Source organism: Sturnus vulgaris, chromosome 1, assembly GCF_052056855.1.
Source record: "Sturnus vulgaris isolate bStuVul1 chromosome 1, bStuVul1.hap1, whole genome shotgun sequence".
Lineage (NCBI taxonomy): Eukaryota > Metazoa > Chordata > Aves > Passeriformes > Sturnidae > Sturnus > Sturnus vulgaris.
This window is the reverse complement of record NC_142243.1, coordinates 65,195,444-65,209,107: the sequence shown is the minus strand read 5'-3', so window position 1 is coordinate 65,209,107 and position 13,664 is coordinate 65,195,444. Positions and strand designations below refer to the sequence as shown.

General features: G+C 45.7%; 1 protein-coding gene across 2 annotated transcripts; it reads left to right on the top strand.

The window, feature by feature from the left end:
• The first annotated feature begins 261 nt into the window (after nucleotides 1-261).
• NRSN1 (neurensin 1) lies at nucleotides 262-8,821 on the top strand. 2 transcript variants are annotated; one of them, XM_088168646.1, is made up of 3 exons: nucleotides 262-629; nucleotides 5,986-6,183; nucleotides 7,200-8,821. In XM_088168646.1, the coding sequence occupies exons 2-3, from the start codon at nucleotides 5,995-5,997 to the stop codon at nucleotides 7,596-7,598; spliced, it is 588 nt and encodes a 195-aa protein (XP_088024772.1). In that variant the 5' UTR covers nucleotides 262-629; nucleotides 5,986-5,994; the 3' UTR covers nucleotides 7,599-8,821. The 2 variants fall into 2 exon arrangements, with proteins under 2 accessions (XP_088024772.1, XP_014733367.1); XM_014877881.2 differs by lacking the exon at nucleotides 262-629 and adding an exon at nucleotides 1,298-1,320.
• Nucleotides 8,822-13,664: the final 4,843 nt, after the last annotated feature.

Below are 13,664 nucleotides of genomic sequence, written 5' to 3'. Positions count from 1 at the left end.
CAGACGCCAGCGCCGGGCCCTCATCCTCACTGTATCTCCCTGGGGAGTTCCCCTCGGTCTCCCGCTGAGCGATCCATTTCCCCAGCCCCCAGCGCTCAGTGCCTTGCCCTTCGCGGGACACTTTCTGTCACGTCTATCCACTCGGCTGGACAGATAGCCCAGCACAGCCCAGCCCAGCACCGGGTCCCTGCGGTTTTCGAGGCTGACTAGAAAGGGGAGGCGCTGTGGGGGGCGCGATCAGAGGCTTCAGCGCCCACTCTCAGGGAGGCACCGCCGTGACCTTGCCGTGCCCCTGCGGGCCTGCCCGGCCCGGCCCGGCCGCCCTTGGGGACGCCGAGCGCCGCAGCCTTGGAGCGCCGGGCTCCCCCCGGGCGGCCGCCCTGGGGCGGGGGCGGCGTGGCGAGCGCGGGGGCGGCGTGGCGAGCTCGGCCCGGCGCCGCTCCGCGCCCGGCGGCGGCGGCTCAGTGCGCAGGCACGGCGCGGGAGCGAGCGGCGCTCCGGGCCGTACATAATACGTGGTGTCTGGGGCCGGCGCGGCGCAGAGCGGAGATGGGGCCGGGCCGGGGCAGCCGCAGCTAGCGCCGCCAGCGCGGGGTCTCGCCGGCCGAGGGCAGCGCCGGGAGGGACAGGTAACCGCGGGGCCGCCGCTCCGGCCCCTCATAAAACTTGGGCTCGGCGCTTCGGCGGGGGCTCCCGTGGCCGGCGGCGGGTTTACGGCGGGGGGACGGCGCGGAGCATCCCGCGGAAGACACCGGCCGGCCCGGGCTTCGCTCCTGGCTAGAACGGGGGACGCGGCTCTCCCCACGGGCCGGTGCCGCGCTGCCCCGCCGCCCCGAGGGTCGGGGAGGGGGTGGCCGGACCGGGATTGCTCCCGCCCCCGGGGCACCGCCGGGCCGGGCGCGTCGCGGGGACCGAGATCTCGTCCGCGTCCGGGCGCTGCGGAGTTCTTCCGCTCCGGCCGGGAAACGGGAGATGGAGAGCATCCCGCTCCGGCCCCTGGCGGCGGCCAAGCGGGCGGGGCTGCCCCCCCAGGAGCACCGGAGAAGGTGCTGCCCGCACCCCTGTGCAGGGCAGGGGAGCAGAAGTGGCTCCCGGAGGCAGCCGGGCATCCCGGCCATCCGCAGGGGAGCGGTGACAGGTGCCCCTCGCAGCCCCGGGGCAGGGCAGGGCGCCGGGACGGGCGGAGCGCGGCTCGGCCCCGCCGCCGGCCCGGGAAGCGCCGGGAGCTCAGGAGGCATCGGAAAGGCCACCTCGGACACTGCTATCAAAGGCAGGCTGTGTATGCCAGTGTTCCCCCTTTACAAGGAACGGTCTGTGTAGGTAAGCACTGGAAACATCACGCTTGGAACGGAAGGGTCAAAAGTATGTAAATCCGAAGAAGGGGGAGGGCGACTTCACCTGTGCCAACCATCAGCATTCGTGGCTTACGTTCGGTGGCAGTGTGGTGTCAGAGCAATGACACATCTTTATTTCCTTTTGTGGTGCTTTTTAAATGACAATTACTCACTTTTTTTTTTTTTTTAATGTCTTCAACCCTGGCACAATAAAGCAAAGTATTTGGAAAATTTTGGGGGTGATTTTTCATGGAGCTTGCTCATCTTTTAATCTGTCTGTTCACCAGTCCAATCACATCTCCCCAGATCAGCAGAGGATAGTAAAGCTCGAAGTAAACAGGACAGCTTTTGCCATGGAAACAAAAGTTGCTAGGGGATGGATTGCTACTACGCAGTGGTGTTCTCTGAAGCTGTGATCCTACATCCCACATTTTCCTGAGCACCTGGGGTTTAGGCACTGAAAAACTTAATGATTAAGCCACTTCTTTCAGCCTGGATGTTTTCAGATTGTGGATAACACAGATTTGGGTAACAGCGACTCTCTTTTTAGCGAAAGTTTCCCAACATTTCAGTGTTTAGTTTCTCAGCCCTGAAGGCAAGACATGCAAATACACATCAACACTCAAGAGATCATACTACTGCAGTATTTATTCATCCAATGTAAATTGATGCTGTGACACACAGTGAAGAACTGTTTTCTCTCTGACTGTTCAGTTCTGTGCCCTATCTGTAAGTAGCAAGAACATTACATTGCAGCTGAGAAAAGAAACCATCTTAGCCCAGATTACCAGACTGCCTCATATAGAGCTGGGGAGCCACCTTCTCTCTTTAGGGGCAAGATATTTTTCAAAATGTAGGAGATTATTTGTAAATGAAAGAGTCTGACCATGAAGAAAATGCTCAGTGAAATTAATATTATGCAGTGATTAAAAAGAATTTATGATTTCAGCAGTCCTTTTTATTTCCCCCTTCTATTTTAAAAGGGCATATTACTTGATGGTATTACAACTCTTTTGAGCATAAGATCATTCTTTTGTTTTCTATTTCACCTCCCAGCTCTTATTTATCATTTTGCTAATATACATGACCAAAACCACCTATTAGCCTTTTAGATTGCTAAATAAAAACAATCTAAGTGTCATGTAAGCTGTGTGGTCCTTACAGGAAGTTCTTCATCAAGCTGTTAGAAACGCTGCATCCTCCTTTTTCTCTCTTGACTAAACCTACAGACAGTGCAATGAATGCAAGATCATGTTTATACAGGCGTCTGTCATGTCATATAGGGTTTCTTAAATTTATCACAATAACTAAAGTTGCTGGTTCAGACTCAGCAATGTGCTTCATCTCCTTTCTGAGTGCTCCTGGTGGCAGCTGGAGTAATATAAGCGAGCTTTGGCAAGCCACATTATCGGGTCATGGTAATTCTGGTTCTTCCCTGGACAACCTTTTGGAGTCGCTTATATCTGGGGAAAATACCTACCATTCTTTGCATTATATTAGGCTAAATTTGCTTACCTGAAGGATTTAAGTTAGCCAGAAGTTAAGCATAATTTTTAAGAAGGTAGGGTTTATGGGAAAATAAAGATCTAAGTAAAGACCCAAGAGAATGAGTCTCTGCAGAACTTTAGTTGACCTCTTTATTCTATTTCTGATGTGTGAGATGGAATCTTTGCTTAATGAAGAGATGGATTGAAGGGTGTGGATTTAAAGTGTTCTTGTCATTGAGATACAGGTGGTGTGACCCTGCATGAGAGAGCTGGGGCAGCTATGGTAAACTACACCATTTTTCCCTCTTCTCCTTTCCCCCTAAGATATGTGTACGAGGTGAGCAGAACTCTGTTTTTTTGAGAGCTCCTCAGTGCTTGTGCTGTTAAAGATGGCAGCTAGCTGTTGAAGAAATAGTGGCAGTGAGTAAAGAGGACTTCTTGTCCTCTCTTTTTGGGTAGGGAATAAATACTTTTCTTGAAGGAAACAAAAAGAGCCTCCAAAAGTAGAATAACCTGCAGCTTTTCCCCACAATAGTCCAGATTATATACTTATGTACATATCAATTTTTTTTTTTGTACTTCAGAAAATGATAGTGTTCAAGACTTCATAGCATGATAAAAAAGCACAATGAACTGTCCTAGTTTTGACTGGGATAGAGTTCATTTTTTTCTCAGTAGCCATTACAGTGCTGTGCTTGTGATTTGATATGAGAACAGTGTTGATAACACACTGTTTTGGTTGTTGCTTTATGCTTGCCCTAAACCAAGGACATTCTCAGTGTCTCATGCTCTGCCAGTATATAGCTGCACAAAGAAGAACAGCCAGGACAGCTGATGTGAGTTAGCCAAAGGGGTATTCCACACCACAGAACATCATGCCCAGTAGAGAAACTGCAGGAGTTACCAGGAAGGGGATGGTAGCAGTTTGGGGACAAGGTTTTTCATTGGTTGGAGTGGTGAGCAAATGTATTGTGCATCACTTCTTTTTCTTGGGTTTTATCTCTTCTTTTTTATTTAGTATTAGTAGTATTATATTTTACTTTGTTTCAATCATTAAACTGTTCTTATCTCAGCCTACAAGCTTTACTTTTGATTCTCCTTCCTGTTTTACCAGGGGGAGGGGTAGAGGGTAGATATGAGCGAGTGGCTGCAAGGTGCTTAGCTGCCAGCTGGGCTTAAACCATGACACAAACAAATGCTTTTCAGTCATATTAACTGTAGTTGGAAACATCAGTTGGAAACAAGCTGTGTATAGCTTGGCCTGGGTGGCCCCAGGGCCAGGCTCTCCCAGTTCACCTGGTGAGCGGCTGGTGCTGCCCAGGAGTTTCCTGCTGTCTCAAGGTCTCTCTCCACCGTGCCTGTTTTTCCACCATTCCTTGGAAGGCCAGCACCTTGAGCACACTCTGACAGACACTGGTGCTGTAGTATCAGCAGAGAGCAAGCCCATCCACAGACTTGGAGGGCACTTTACTTTCCTGAAACTTTACAGTGGCTCAGGTGGAAAAGGGAAACTTGCAGGAAGTACAGAGTCAATTAGGGGTTCAAAAACGGGGCTCCTGACAGTAGCTGTGCTTGGTGCTACCCCTGTTGCTCTGCAAAGCTCAGTCACCAGCAATGTTCCCTCTGGCCCTTGGCAGGTCTCCCAGCAACACATGGGCTGCCTTCTCCACTGGGTCATGACTTCTGTGAGAGCCTTGAAAACTCATCACTGTGTTGCATGAGAGATACTTGCCACTGTAAGATGTTGAGATCATGAAATCTCAAACTAAATGCATATTAGATATACAAAATAAATAAAACCCCAAGATAATGGGTTTGTGTAAAGAGGAAAAAGCAAATCCCTCTCTATTTCTGAGCCAAGAAAACAAACAGATTCCCAGAGGCTGGAAGCTCACTGTTTATGCCAGCACTGATTTCTAGCAGAGCCAGCCAAAAGATTCAGTCTGTTGCTGTTCCCTGTCAATATTTTCTAGATTCTCCTTAATTTGAATGCTTGCATACTTAGGTGTTTCATACTCAGCAAGATCATTTATTCCCAAAGGGCAGAGTTCTGTAGGGCTGCAAAACTGGGAGGTCCCAGGTGCCAGGAGTACATCAAACCTCCCAGCATCTAAGTGAAATTGCTGCGGAAATCTGACGTACTGCTTGAAGCTGGTATAAATTGAGCCATGACTTTCAGGTGCAAGTTTTGATTAACAGTTCCCTTTGGACTAAGGGTTTTTGAACTTCTTTAAAGAGAAGCCAATGAGCCTAAGTGATGTTGAGCTACTGCTCAAGTTGTTTTTAGGGGCTAGTATTATTTCAATGAATTCAGTAGCATCACACTCACGCAAGCAATTTCAGGCCTTGGACTTGCATAGTTAAGTATGGATTTTGTGCATTAGAAGAACTTACATGAAATGGAAGGAGTCAGAAACTTTGTTGGTAGTTTTCATAACAGGCAAAATTATGGTTTTATTAAAGTCAGCAGGAGCTTGGGCATCAACTTCTTCAGGAGAGCGGTACTTGGCTGTATGCATAGTATTTTTTGTTTCAGTCTTGCTGAGCAAATTGATGCTGTTATGGCATTCCATTTTTAATTTTTTGACCATCCCTATTTAAATACAAGTTATATACTCTTTTAATCTGTCTAGGGTTTGTTTTGCCTCTGTTTCCCATGGCTGTGAATGGTATATCAATGCTTAGTCCTGCACTTCAAAAGCTCAGAAAAAAACCTTTTAAAAACCCCCTCTTATGCAGCAGTTTGGAAAGTTCATAAGGTGGCAGATTCCAGAGGCTGACAGAGACCGGCTGGAATAGAGGCAACATGAGCCCTTGAGGGATGCTGGATTTTGTTACCTGGCATATCCTGCTTTTTTCAGTCTCCATGGAAACACAGTAGCACATTAGTGTGAAAGATGGGGAGTGAGTACTGGAGTGGATGTTCCCTGCAGCACCTTTGGGCTGTGCTGTGCCAAGTCACTGAGTTCCTTGGGTTCGCTTGAGCTGAGTCACTGCATGCAGCTGTACTCAGCTCATTTCTCAGTTTGGAAAAAAATGGAAGCAAAGGTCTCTCCTGGGCCATGTTTGTTTTTTTTTTACATCACATCTGGAGAGTTTGCAGCCATCTTTGCTCTCCCATCACACCAATAGTGATTTGCTTTGTGTGAAACCTCTCGTTGCAGGTAGGAAGGATGAGCTCCTATGCTGACATCTGCGGGTCCAAGCACGCGCAGGGCAGCACCGAGGGAGGGTACCAACGCTATGGAGTTCGGTCCTACTTGCATCAGTTTTATGAGGACTGCACAGCTTCAATCTGGGAGTATGAGGATGATTTTCAGATCCAGAGATCGCCGAGCAGGTGGAGCTCTGTATTCTGGAAGGTACTGCCTGCTGCTTTTTGTTGGAGAGAGAGTGTCACGTTTCAAGACTTTCCGTGTGTAACTACTGGTATTAAGTGTTCATCCAGAAATGCCTTTTATTGCTCAGTTTTGCCCGAGGTGGTCAAATAACCATGTCTGAAAGCGGGGTACTATTACCAAGATATGTTAACTCTCTGGGGTCATTGGATCATCCAGTTTCTCTGTTACAATGTCACTGAAACACCAAAGTCTTGTTTGGGACCCCCATGTACATCTTGAAAGTGTAGTTTACTTCCCCTCTGCACTATAGAAGTCCTGCCAGACTGTTGGGAACAGTAGGTTAAGAGCAGAGTGTGATGAAGGGATTGAGAAAACCAAAATATCTCCATTAAGGTCAGGGAATTTGACAATTCCCTGAAGAGCAGCGGTTGGGTGGGGCCTGTGAGGCCATCCAGTCTCTACCCCCTGATAATCCCTACCCCCAGGAACGTTCTGGGTGAACCAAATTTTGTACTTACACTTGAAATGTGCTATAAACACTCTGTGATCTGTTCATATGGCAATAGCAACTTACTTCTAATCCCTGCAAAGGAATGATATCTCATGAAGTAAAAGCAAGTGGTGGATAAGACAGACTACCAGCAAGGACTGAACTGTTGATCCTAACCACCAGCTAAAGCTAAAGAAATAATCAGTTACACAGCACTGGTGTTAAACTCTGATCCTCTCTCTGATGGGGCCTTTCAACATGAAATGCTGTTTAGAGATAGTAATGCATATTCCATTATTTCCAGAATGCCAGTACTCAATTATATGAGTTGTAAAAAGAATATTTTTCCATATATTCTAGTTCTACTAGGGCCTAATATATCCAAAAAGAAAAATACCCACCTTCTCCTGGGAGAGAGAACTGTATCTGCAAGACACAGTGAAAGATAAATGCCTCCTAGGAGCACTTCCCAGTTGAAAATTGGAAAGAGAAATGGAAAAACTAGAAATTAATTGGGGGTTTGTTTGTTTCTTTGTTTGTCTTTCAGGTCGGACTCATCTCTGGGACGGCTTTTATGCTGATAGGTGTAGCTGTTCTTGTAGTGGGTTTTCTTGTGCCACCGAAAATCGAAGCCCTTGGGAAGGATGATTTTGTTGTTGTGGATACCCGTGCTGTTCAGTTCAATGGGTCCCTTGATATATGCAAGCTGGCAGGAGCAATCTTGTTCTGTATTGGAGGGTCCACTGTGGCAGCGTGTCTGCTGATGTCTGCTTTTGCTAAAAGTTACTCCAAAGAAGAGAAGTACCTCCAGCAAAGATTTAAAGAGAGAATAGCTGATATAAAAGCCCATGCAAACCCAGTCACAAAAGCGCCAGCACCAGGAGAATCAAAGATACCTGTCACTTTGTCCAGAGTTCAAAATGTCCAGCCTTTATCTGAAACCTGACCCTTCCCTTGGGTTTTGTTTCTCTTGTAGAATCACTTTAACTGGAAAATATCAGCCCTTGTTGGCATCTGTGCTAGTCAAGTAAAACATCGAGTGCTCTACTATATAAACATGCAGCTAATGCAGGAGCTGCTTTGGTAAAAATTTAGGATTGGGAAAAAGGAAATTATGTGATTAGACCTGTGACTAATATATTCATTTGAACCTTTTAATCTGTGTGGGTACAATAAGTTCTTGCAACAATTATTAGGTGTTTAGCTTATCAAATTGCATCCCTGGGAAACCTAAGGTGCACTTACGACAGCTGTACCAGGAACACTCTACATCCCACTATATAAAGTTTAGATGAATTTGCTATTTTTTCAATTTCATTAATTTCATTAATTTGTTTAATTTTTTTCTTTTTTTTTTTTTTTTTTCCTTTAAGATACTGTTCAGTGTTACATTTTCCACCTGGTTCTGCTGTCTGGGAAGCCAAGATTCTGCCCTTGTAATTTGCACTTGTCCTCCTGTCACATGCTACAGTCTATATCAAAGTAATACTGCACAGGTAAAATACATATGTCAGGGAGAGCCCTTAATTTGATCCTGGTACGTGTCACTTCCCAGCAATGTAACTTCATGGGAAAGGCAAGTTATACTTGATCCTGAGTTACAACTAACCTGTGCTAAAGTGCCACTTTTGTCTTAGTCATTGCCATGTTAGCAAAAAAGTACAAACAAAATAAAGATAAGGAATTCCTGTGGGAGGAGGAACATCATACTCGTGTGTCTTTGCTTTGATATTGTTTCTTTCATTAGATTGTGTTATGTTGAGGCTAATACAAAATGTTTTTGTTTTGTCTGGGTGAGAATGAATAAATGTGGTTTGACATGCCCAGGCCCTGTATTCTGTCAGTACATCAATGCCATGTTAGATGATCTCAACGTACGTATCTAAAGACATTTTGAAATGCTGTTTATATTTTTATAGAGAATAGAAAAAGTTATGCTTAACCAGATACATCTGTGTAAATGCTTTACCTAAAGACTTGTCCTTTCATGGAAGATCCCTAATTATTTTCTCACCCAGGGCAATTATTTTACTGTCTTAATCTATGGATTTAAATTAAACTGTAAAAAGAAAGATGTGACATTTGTACTCTGACAATATGTGCCACCTTATAGTTCTGTCTATTTTTTGAATGGATTGAATAAAATTCTAGGCGTGAGCCAGCCGTGGATTTTGTAAAAGGTTTCTTTCTAGTCAAAAAAATTTAAGAGCATTGTTTAAAGGAGAAATCAGCAGTTGAAACTCACTGGTCTCTTAATGCAGTCTGTTTTCATCTTACAGCAGCAAGGAAGCCCCTTTGGTGCTGAATCAAACAGATTCTGCTGCAATAATGGCAGGTATGTGGTAAGAGCTGTGCTCTTTCCCTTGCTCATAAAACATTTTGTGGTCTGTGACACTCAGTTCTGTCTTACAACATCAATAAGCCAGATCAATATGTGCTTGGAAATTTCAGCTGAATCTGCAATAATTGTCATGGTTGACAATACCATGGGAAGTAAAATTTTCTTCTCCAAAGAAAGTTCCCATCTTGGCAACACAACTGCAGAGTCCAAACATTAGCACTGAAAAGATGGAAAGTCGAGAGCTTGTCACATGCACACGGTCACAGAGAATGGAAGAAAGAAGGTGTAAAGGCATCTGGTAATTCACTGGTGCCCATATATGAGAAATGCAGAGGCACATTGCACCCAATACTTCAAAATAAGACTGTAATCTTGGGAGAAATAGATGAAGCAGTGCTAAGGAGGAAAAGATCAGAAGACTGTCAAGGTGAGCTGTGTATTTGTAAAGAAAACCACCAAGAACAGGGGGTGAGGGGTACTGATTATTCACAAGGCACATGGCAAAGCTGTCACTGTTGCTGTTTGTTAGTTATTCCAGCTAGAGAGGGTCCTCAGCATTTCCTGTCCAGGTAGCAAGGAGTGTTGTTTACTGCCACTGACTTTCACTGCTGTCAGGTTATCAGTGTGTGGGCAGCAGAGTCAAGCTGTTCTGGCCTTTTCAAATGAGACTTTTTAATTGTGCATGGAGGAAATGTGACATTTTAAGTTTTACAGTGAAGTTCACAGGAGATGAGAGCGAGGGCTCCTGTAGCTGAGTCCCTTCTCTTCTCTTCACCTGCATTTTGTTAACACTGTACTGGAAATTTGACTGAAAATCCAGCTGGAAAAGAAAGCAGAGGTTGGGGTAATTTACCCAAACTAGATGTATGGGTAAAAAAACTTTAAAAGTCCACCACACATGCAAGTGTCACTAAATTTTCATCCAGAGGACAACTGACCCAACAGGTAATTGACAGAGTGGATCCAAACATCAGGTGCTCAGTCACATTGCACAGAACTGAACATGCTTTGCCAGTACCAAAGCAGATGAGTCATGGCATGGCATTACCCAGGTGCTAGGGGAAAAGAAATGCCCTTGAGGATTTTACTGAAGCTTACTGGGATAGGAAATGCACTTGGGATTTAGCAGCAGCAGCAGCAAAGCTGATAATGCTGTCATGGCTAACGTTGCCACACACGTTTCATCTCATTAAACCCTTGTTTCGGTTGCTTGGAGCTTTTCTGGAACCGAGACCTCCAGAGGCTGCAATCCTTCACAGCAGAGAATCAGTGCCACACACAGCTTTTGTAGAAACATTGAGCAGAAAATTGCTCTGTTACTATTAAGAAGCCACATACTGGAAAGATTAGGACTCCTCAGGACCGTTCATAAGATCCATTTTCTTGTAATGTTTTAACAGCTTCACCCTTTGGTGCAGGAACCGAAGCATTAGCAAAAGGCAGTGGAAATGTACTGTGTGCTGTTCTTATGGAAAATGCCTGTGATATGGCCTCCAGATAGGATAAGAGGCAGTCACGCTTCCTGGAATATTTCTAGTGAGGTTGAGGGCAATCTGTCCCTGCACATATCAATTTCCCTACCATGTAACTTTCTCACTTTTCCCATCCCCACTAAATTGCTGCATACGCTCGACTATGGGACTGCCTGGGACTTCCCCTCCAAGCACTGACTGCCATCAGCTTTCTAAAGGACACATTAATGGAGACCCCAGTGCAAATGAAATGGTTTAAGCAGCAAGCTGTTCTTTTTTTCAACCCTTTGATCTCCCAGCTCCAGAGGCTCCTTTCAGTTTCTTCATGCTCACCTTATTTCTTGCCCCTCTTCTAGCCTCATTTGGCTTGAAATTACAGTGCAATTCCTCCCAGCCCAACACCATTTTCTCTGCAATTGTAGTGAAAGAAATCACAATCTTCATCTGAGTGGTAATTACTGGCTTCATCTTGGTTAATAGATGTTCTCCTGAAGGTTAGCTCTGCTTCCCCAGCACACGTGCAGAAAAGGCTTCTGTTAGCATCTGTTCTGTCCTCCACTCTCCAGGCTGTCTCGATCCCTTTATTTTCCATTTTTTCTCAGTGCATGGTGAATCACAGGCAAAAGGCAGAGACGGAAACATTCTTCCTCTTGAGCTGCATGTAAACAGATTTAATTCCCGGTTTCAGCTACAGCCTCAGCCTGCCATTTTCAAGTATGAGAGTTTAATCATGCACAAGTAAAAGCAAACAGATCTCCATGAAAGCAGAAGCAGCAGAATGGGGAGGCTGCAGAGAGGTTTGGCAGGGGTGAGCAGCAGCACAACCTGCACACCAGGGAGGCCACTCAGCCCCTGAGGACATGAAATGCAAAGGAGACAGCAAAAGACTGCAAGTACCTTAGCTGGATGTACTTTCCCAGCAGCTTTCTAAAAAGGGCTAAGAATAGAACGCTTTTGGTAAAATAAAGGAATTAGCACTTATTCAGCAGTGACTGGTCATCCTGCCATTACACAGCAGGCTGCCCTCTCAGCTCACTGCCTGTCAGGGTAGAGAGACAATAAAATACAAGCTGCATGAGCAGGCTATGGAGGCACAGCCTCACCCCTTCAGTGAACTACCCCTTACACAGCTGAAGGAAGCAACATCTCTGCAGGGCATTACCCCACACCAGTCATTTGGGGTTAAGGCCCATGCACCTCTTAGAGAAACAACGCTTGAGTTTTGCCACTTCATGGGATAATTTGTCCTAGAGGAAAGTCATTGTAAAAGGGAAGACCCATCCAGTTTCCTCCTATTTCCAATATTTAGAGATCATGTGTGATTCTTCTGGAGCCTTCTGGTCTCTGGGCAAAAAATCCATCCACCCCCTCATTTTTCTTCAGTTCTTATCTGGACGTGTGGCAGATCACACAGTGTGCATTTCCTGCATCAATTCACTTGATGCACATTAAGCAGGCCAAAGCTCAGTTTTGGTGTCAGACAATTTACAGAGGTATTGGGATGAAAATAATCTCTGCATATTGACAGTAGGTGAGGCAAGTAATTCTAACAGCCCTTCAGAGAAAAGAGCCAGCATCAAATAACCTTTTTTATTATTTTATTCCTAATTATTTACAGCTGATTTTTGAAGGTACTCTTTTTTTCCCATAATTTTCCATTCATGGACTTTTGCAAATATAGATGGGAGATCAGTTTTAAACAATGCTTACAAGCTAGTCAATTTAACAATGCTGCTCCAGCAATTTCAGCCTCAAAACTTACGGCACTCATTGCTTCATGTCATTTCCTAGCTAAAGGCACCCTTCAGCCTGAGGCTAAAAGGATGTCTTGCTGTTGGTGTTGTGGTCATCTGTCAATGAAGAAGAGGGAGTCAGTGAATATTGAAAGCATAGAAAAACTTGCTGCAGGTCTAAAACCTGTGACCAGAACAACATAAGTACATGGCTAAAGTCTTCATGCAAGTGGACATTTAAAAAAACCCCAACTTTTGACATCAGTATTCTGGCCCCCACAGACGGCTAGACAAGCATGAGGACCTTATTGTTGGGCAAGTACAGTATCTCTAATGAGAGGACAGATTTTTCCCTTTAGGATACCATGATAAAAAAAATTTCTTCAGATAGCTGTTGCACAGAATGGGTTCAGCTCTTGAACGACCCCTTGCAAAGATACTTCTTCTGAAACTGGAGCAAGTTTGTGCCCAGAAGAAAAAATCCTCACTTCAAAGACTGCTGAACAGAGCCACTATCTCCAAGGAGCACAAATCAGAGGGTGTCCCAGTGTCCCTTCCTTACAGGCTGACTGGGTTTCTGGCTCCCTGCTTTGTAGGTCACAAATGAGGGGGTTCATCTGCACCTCCCCTTGCATATCAGAGGCGACTGAGAAAACCCTGAGCAAGGCACACATCAGTGCAAATCAGAGCAGAGGCATTCACTGAGACAGGACAGCCACAGAAGCCAGTGACAGCTTTTAGCTCTGGCCTGTAGCTGAGCTTTTAGGGCAGAGGCAGCTCCAGCACTCTTCCAAAAATCACCATAGCTGCCCTATAAACTCCCTGTGCCCTGAGACACAGATTTCAGATTTCCCCAGAGGGAGATATCACCATCTTATGCCAAGGGAGGAGTAGTAAGAGCTTGGTCCCTTGCAGTGAACACCAGTGAAAGAGAGATGATTTCAGCACATGCACCCAGCTCATCTTTAGCTTAAAATCACAACAGAATGGATGGCAAAGAGCTTGTTCTGACTTCCAGGTGGTCATGTAACTGGAAAGTGATACATTGAGTTTGTTGGTTTAAACGTGTCTTGTGTTTGACCATAGGTCTACATGAGATGCAGACAGATCTTTGCCCTGACGTGGAGCATTGTGTGAGTCCTCTGCCCCTTCCGCAGCGTGACTGCCCTCTGAGGGTGCCTGAGCATCGCTCTCTGAACTAAACTGCTCCCTCTGGGGGCACGGTATGTGTTTAGCCAAAGGTATGACGGCAAAACATGCTCCAGATAACACAGATTCACCTGCCTGAACCACTGGCATAAACCTTGAAGGTCTCAGCTCAAAAGCAACCTCAGACCTGATAGCCAGACTGTTTTGTCTCTGCAGATGCATTCATGGCATCCGTGCTGAGAAGGCTCTGGCCCCTATTTGTCTGGTGTGCTGCCAGGTCTCCTCACAGGCTGTCTGCCAGCACGCCAGCAAGCAGG

Excerpts from the sequence above, each read along its gene's own strand:
- NRSN1 (XM_088168646.1), top strand. The coding sequence starts at position 5,995 with ATGAGCTCCTATGCTGACATCTGCGGGTCCAAGCACGCGCAGGGCAGC. Across the intron at positions 6,184-7,199 it reads GGAGCTCTGTATTCTGGAAG|GTCGGACTCATCTCTGGGAC; the intron begins GTACTGCCTGCT and ends TTTGTCTTTCAG.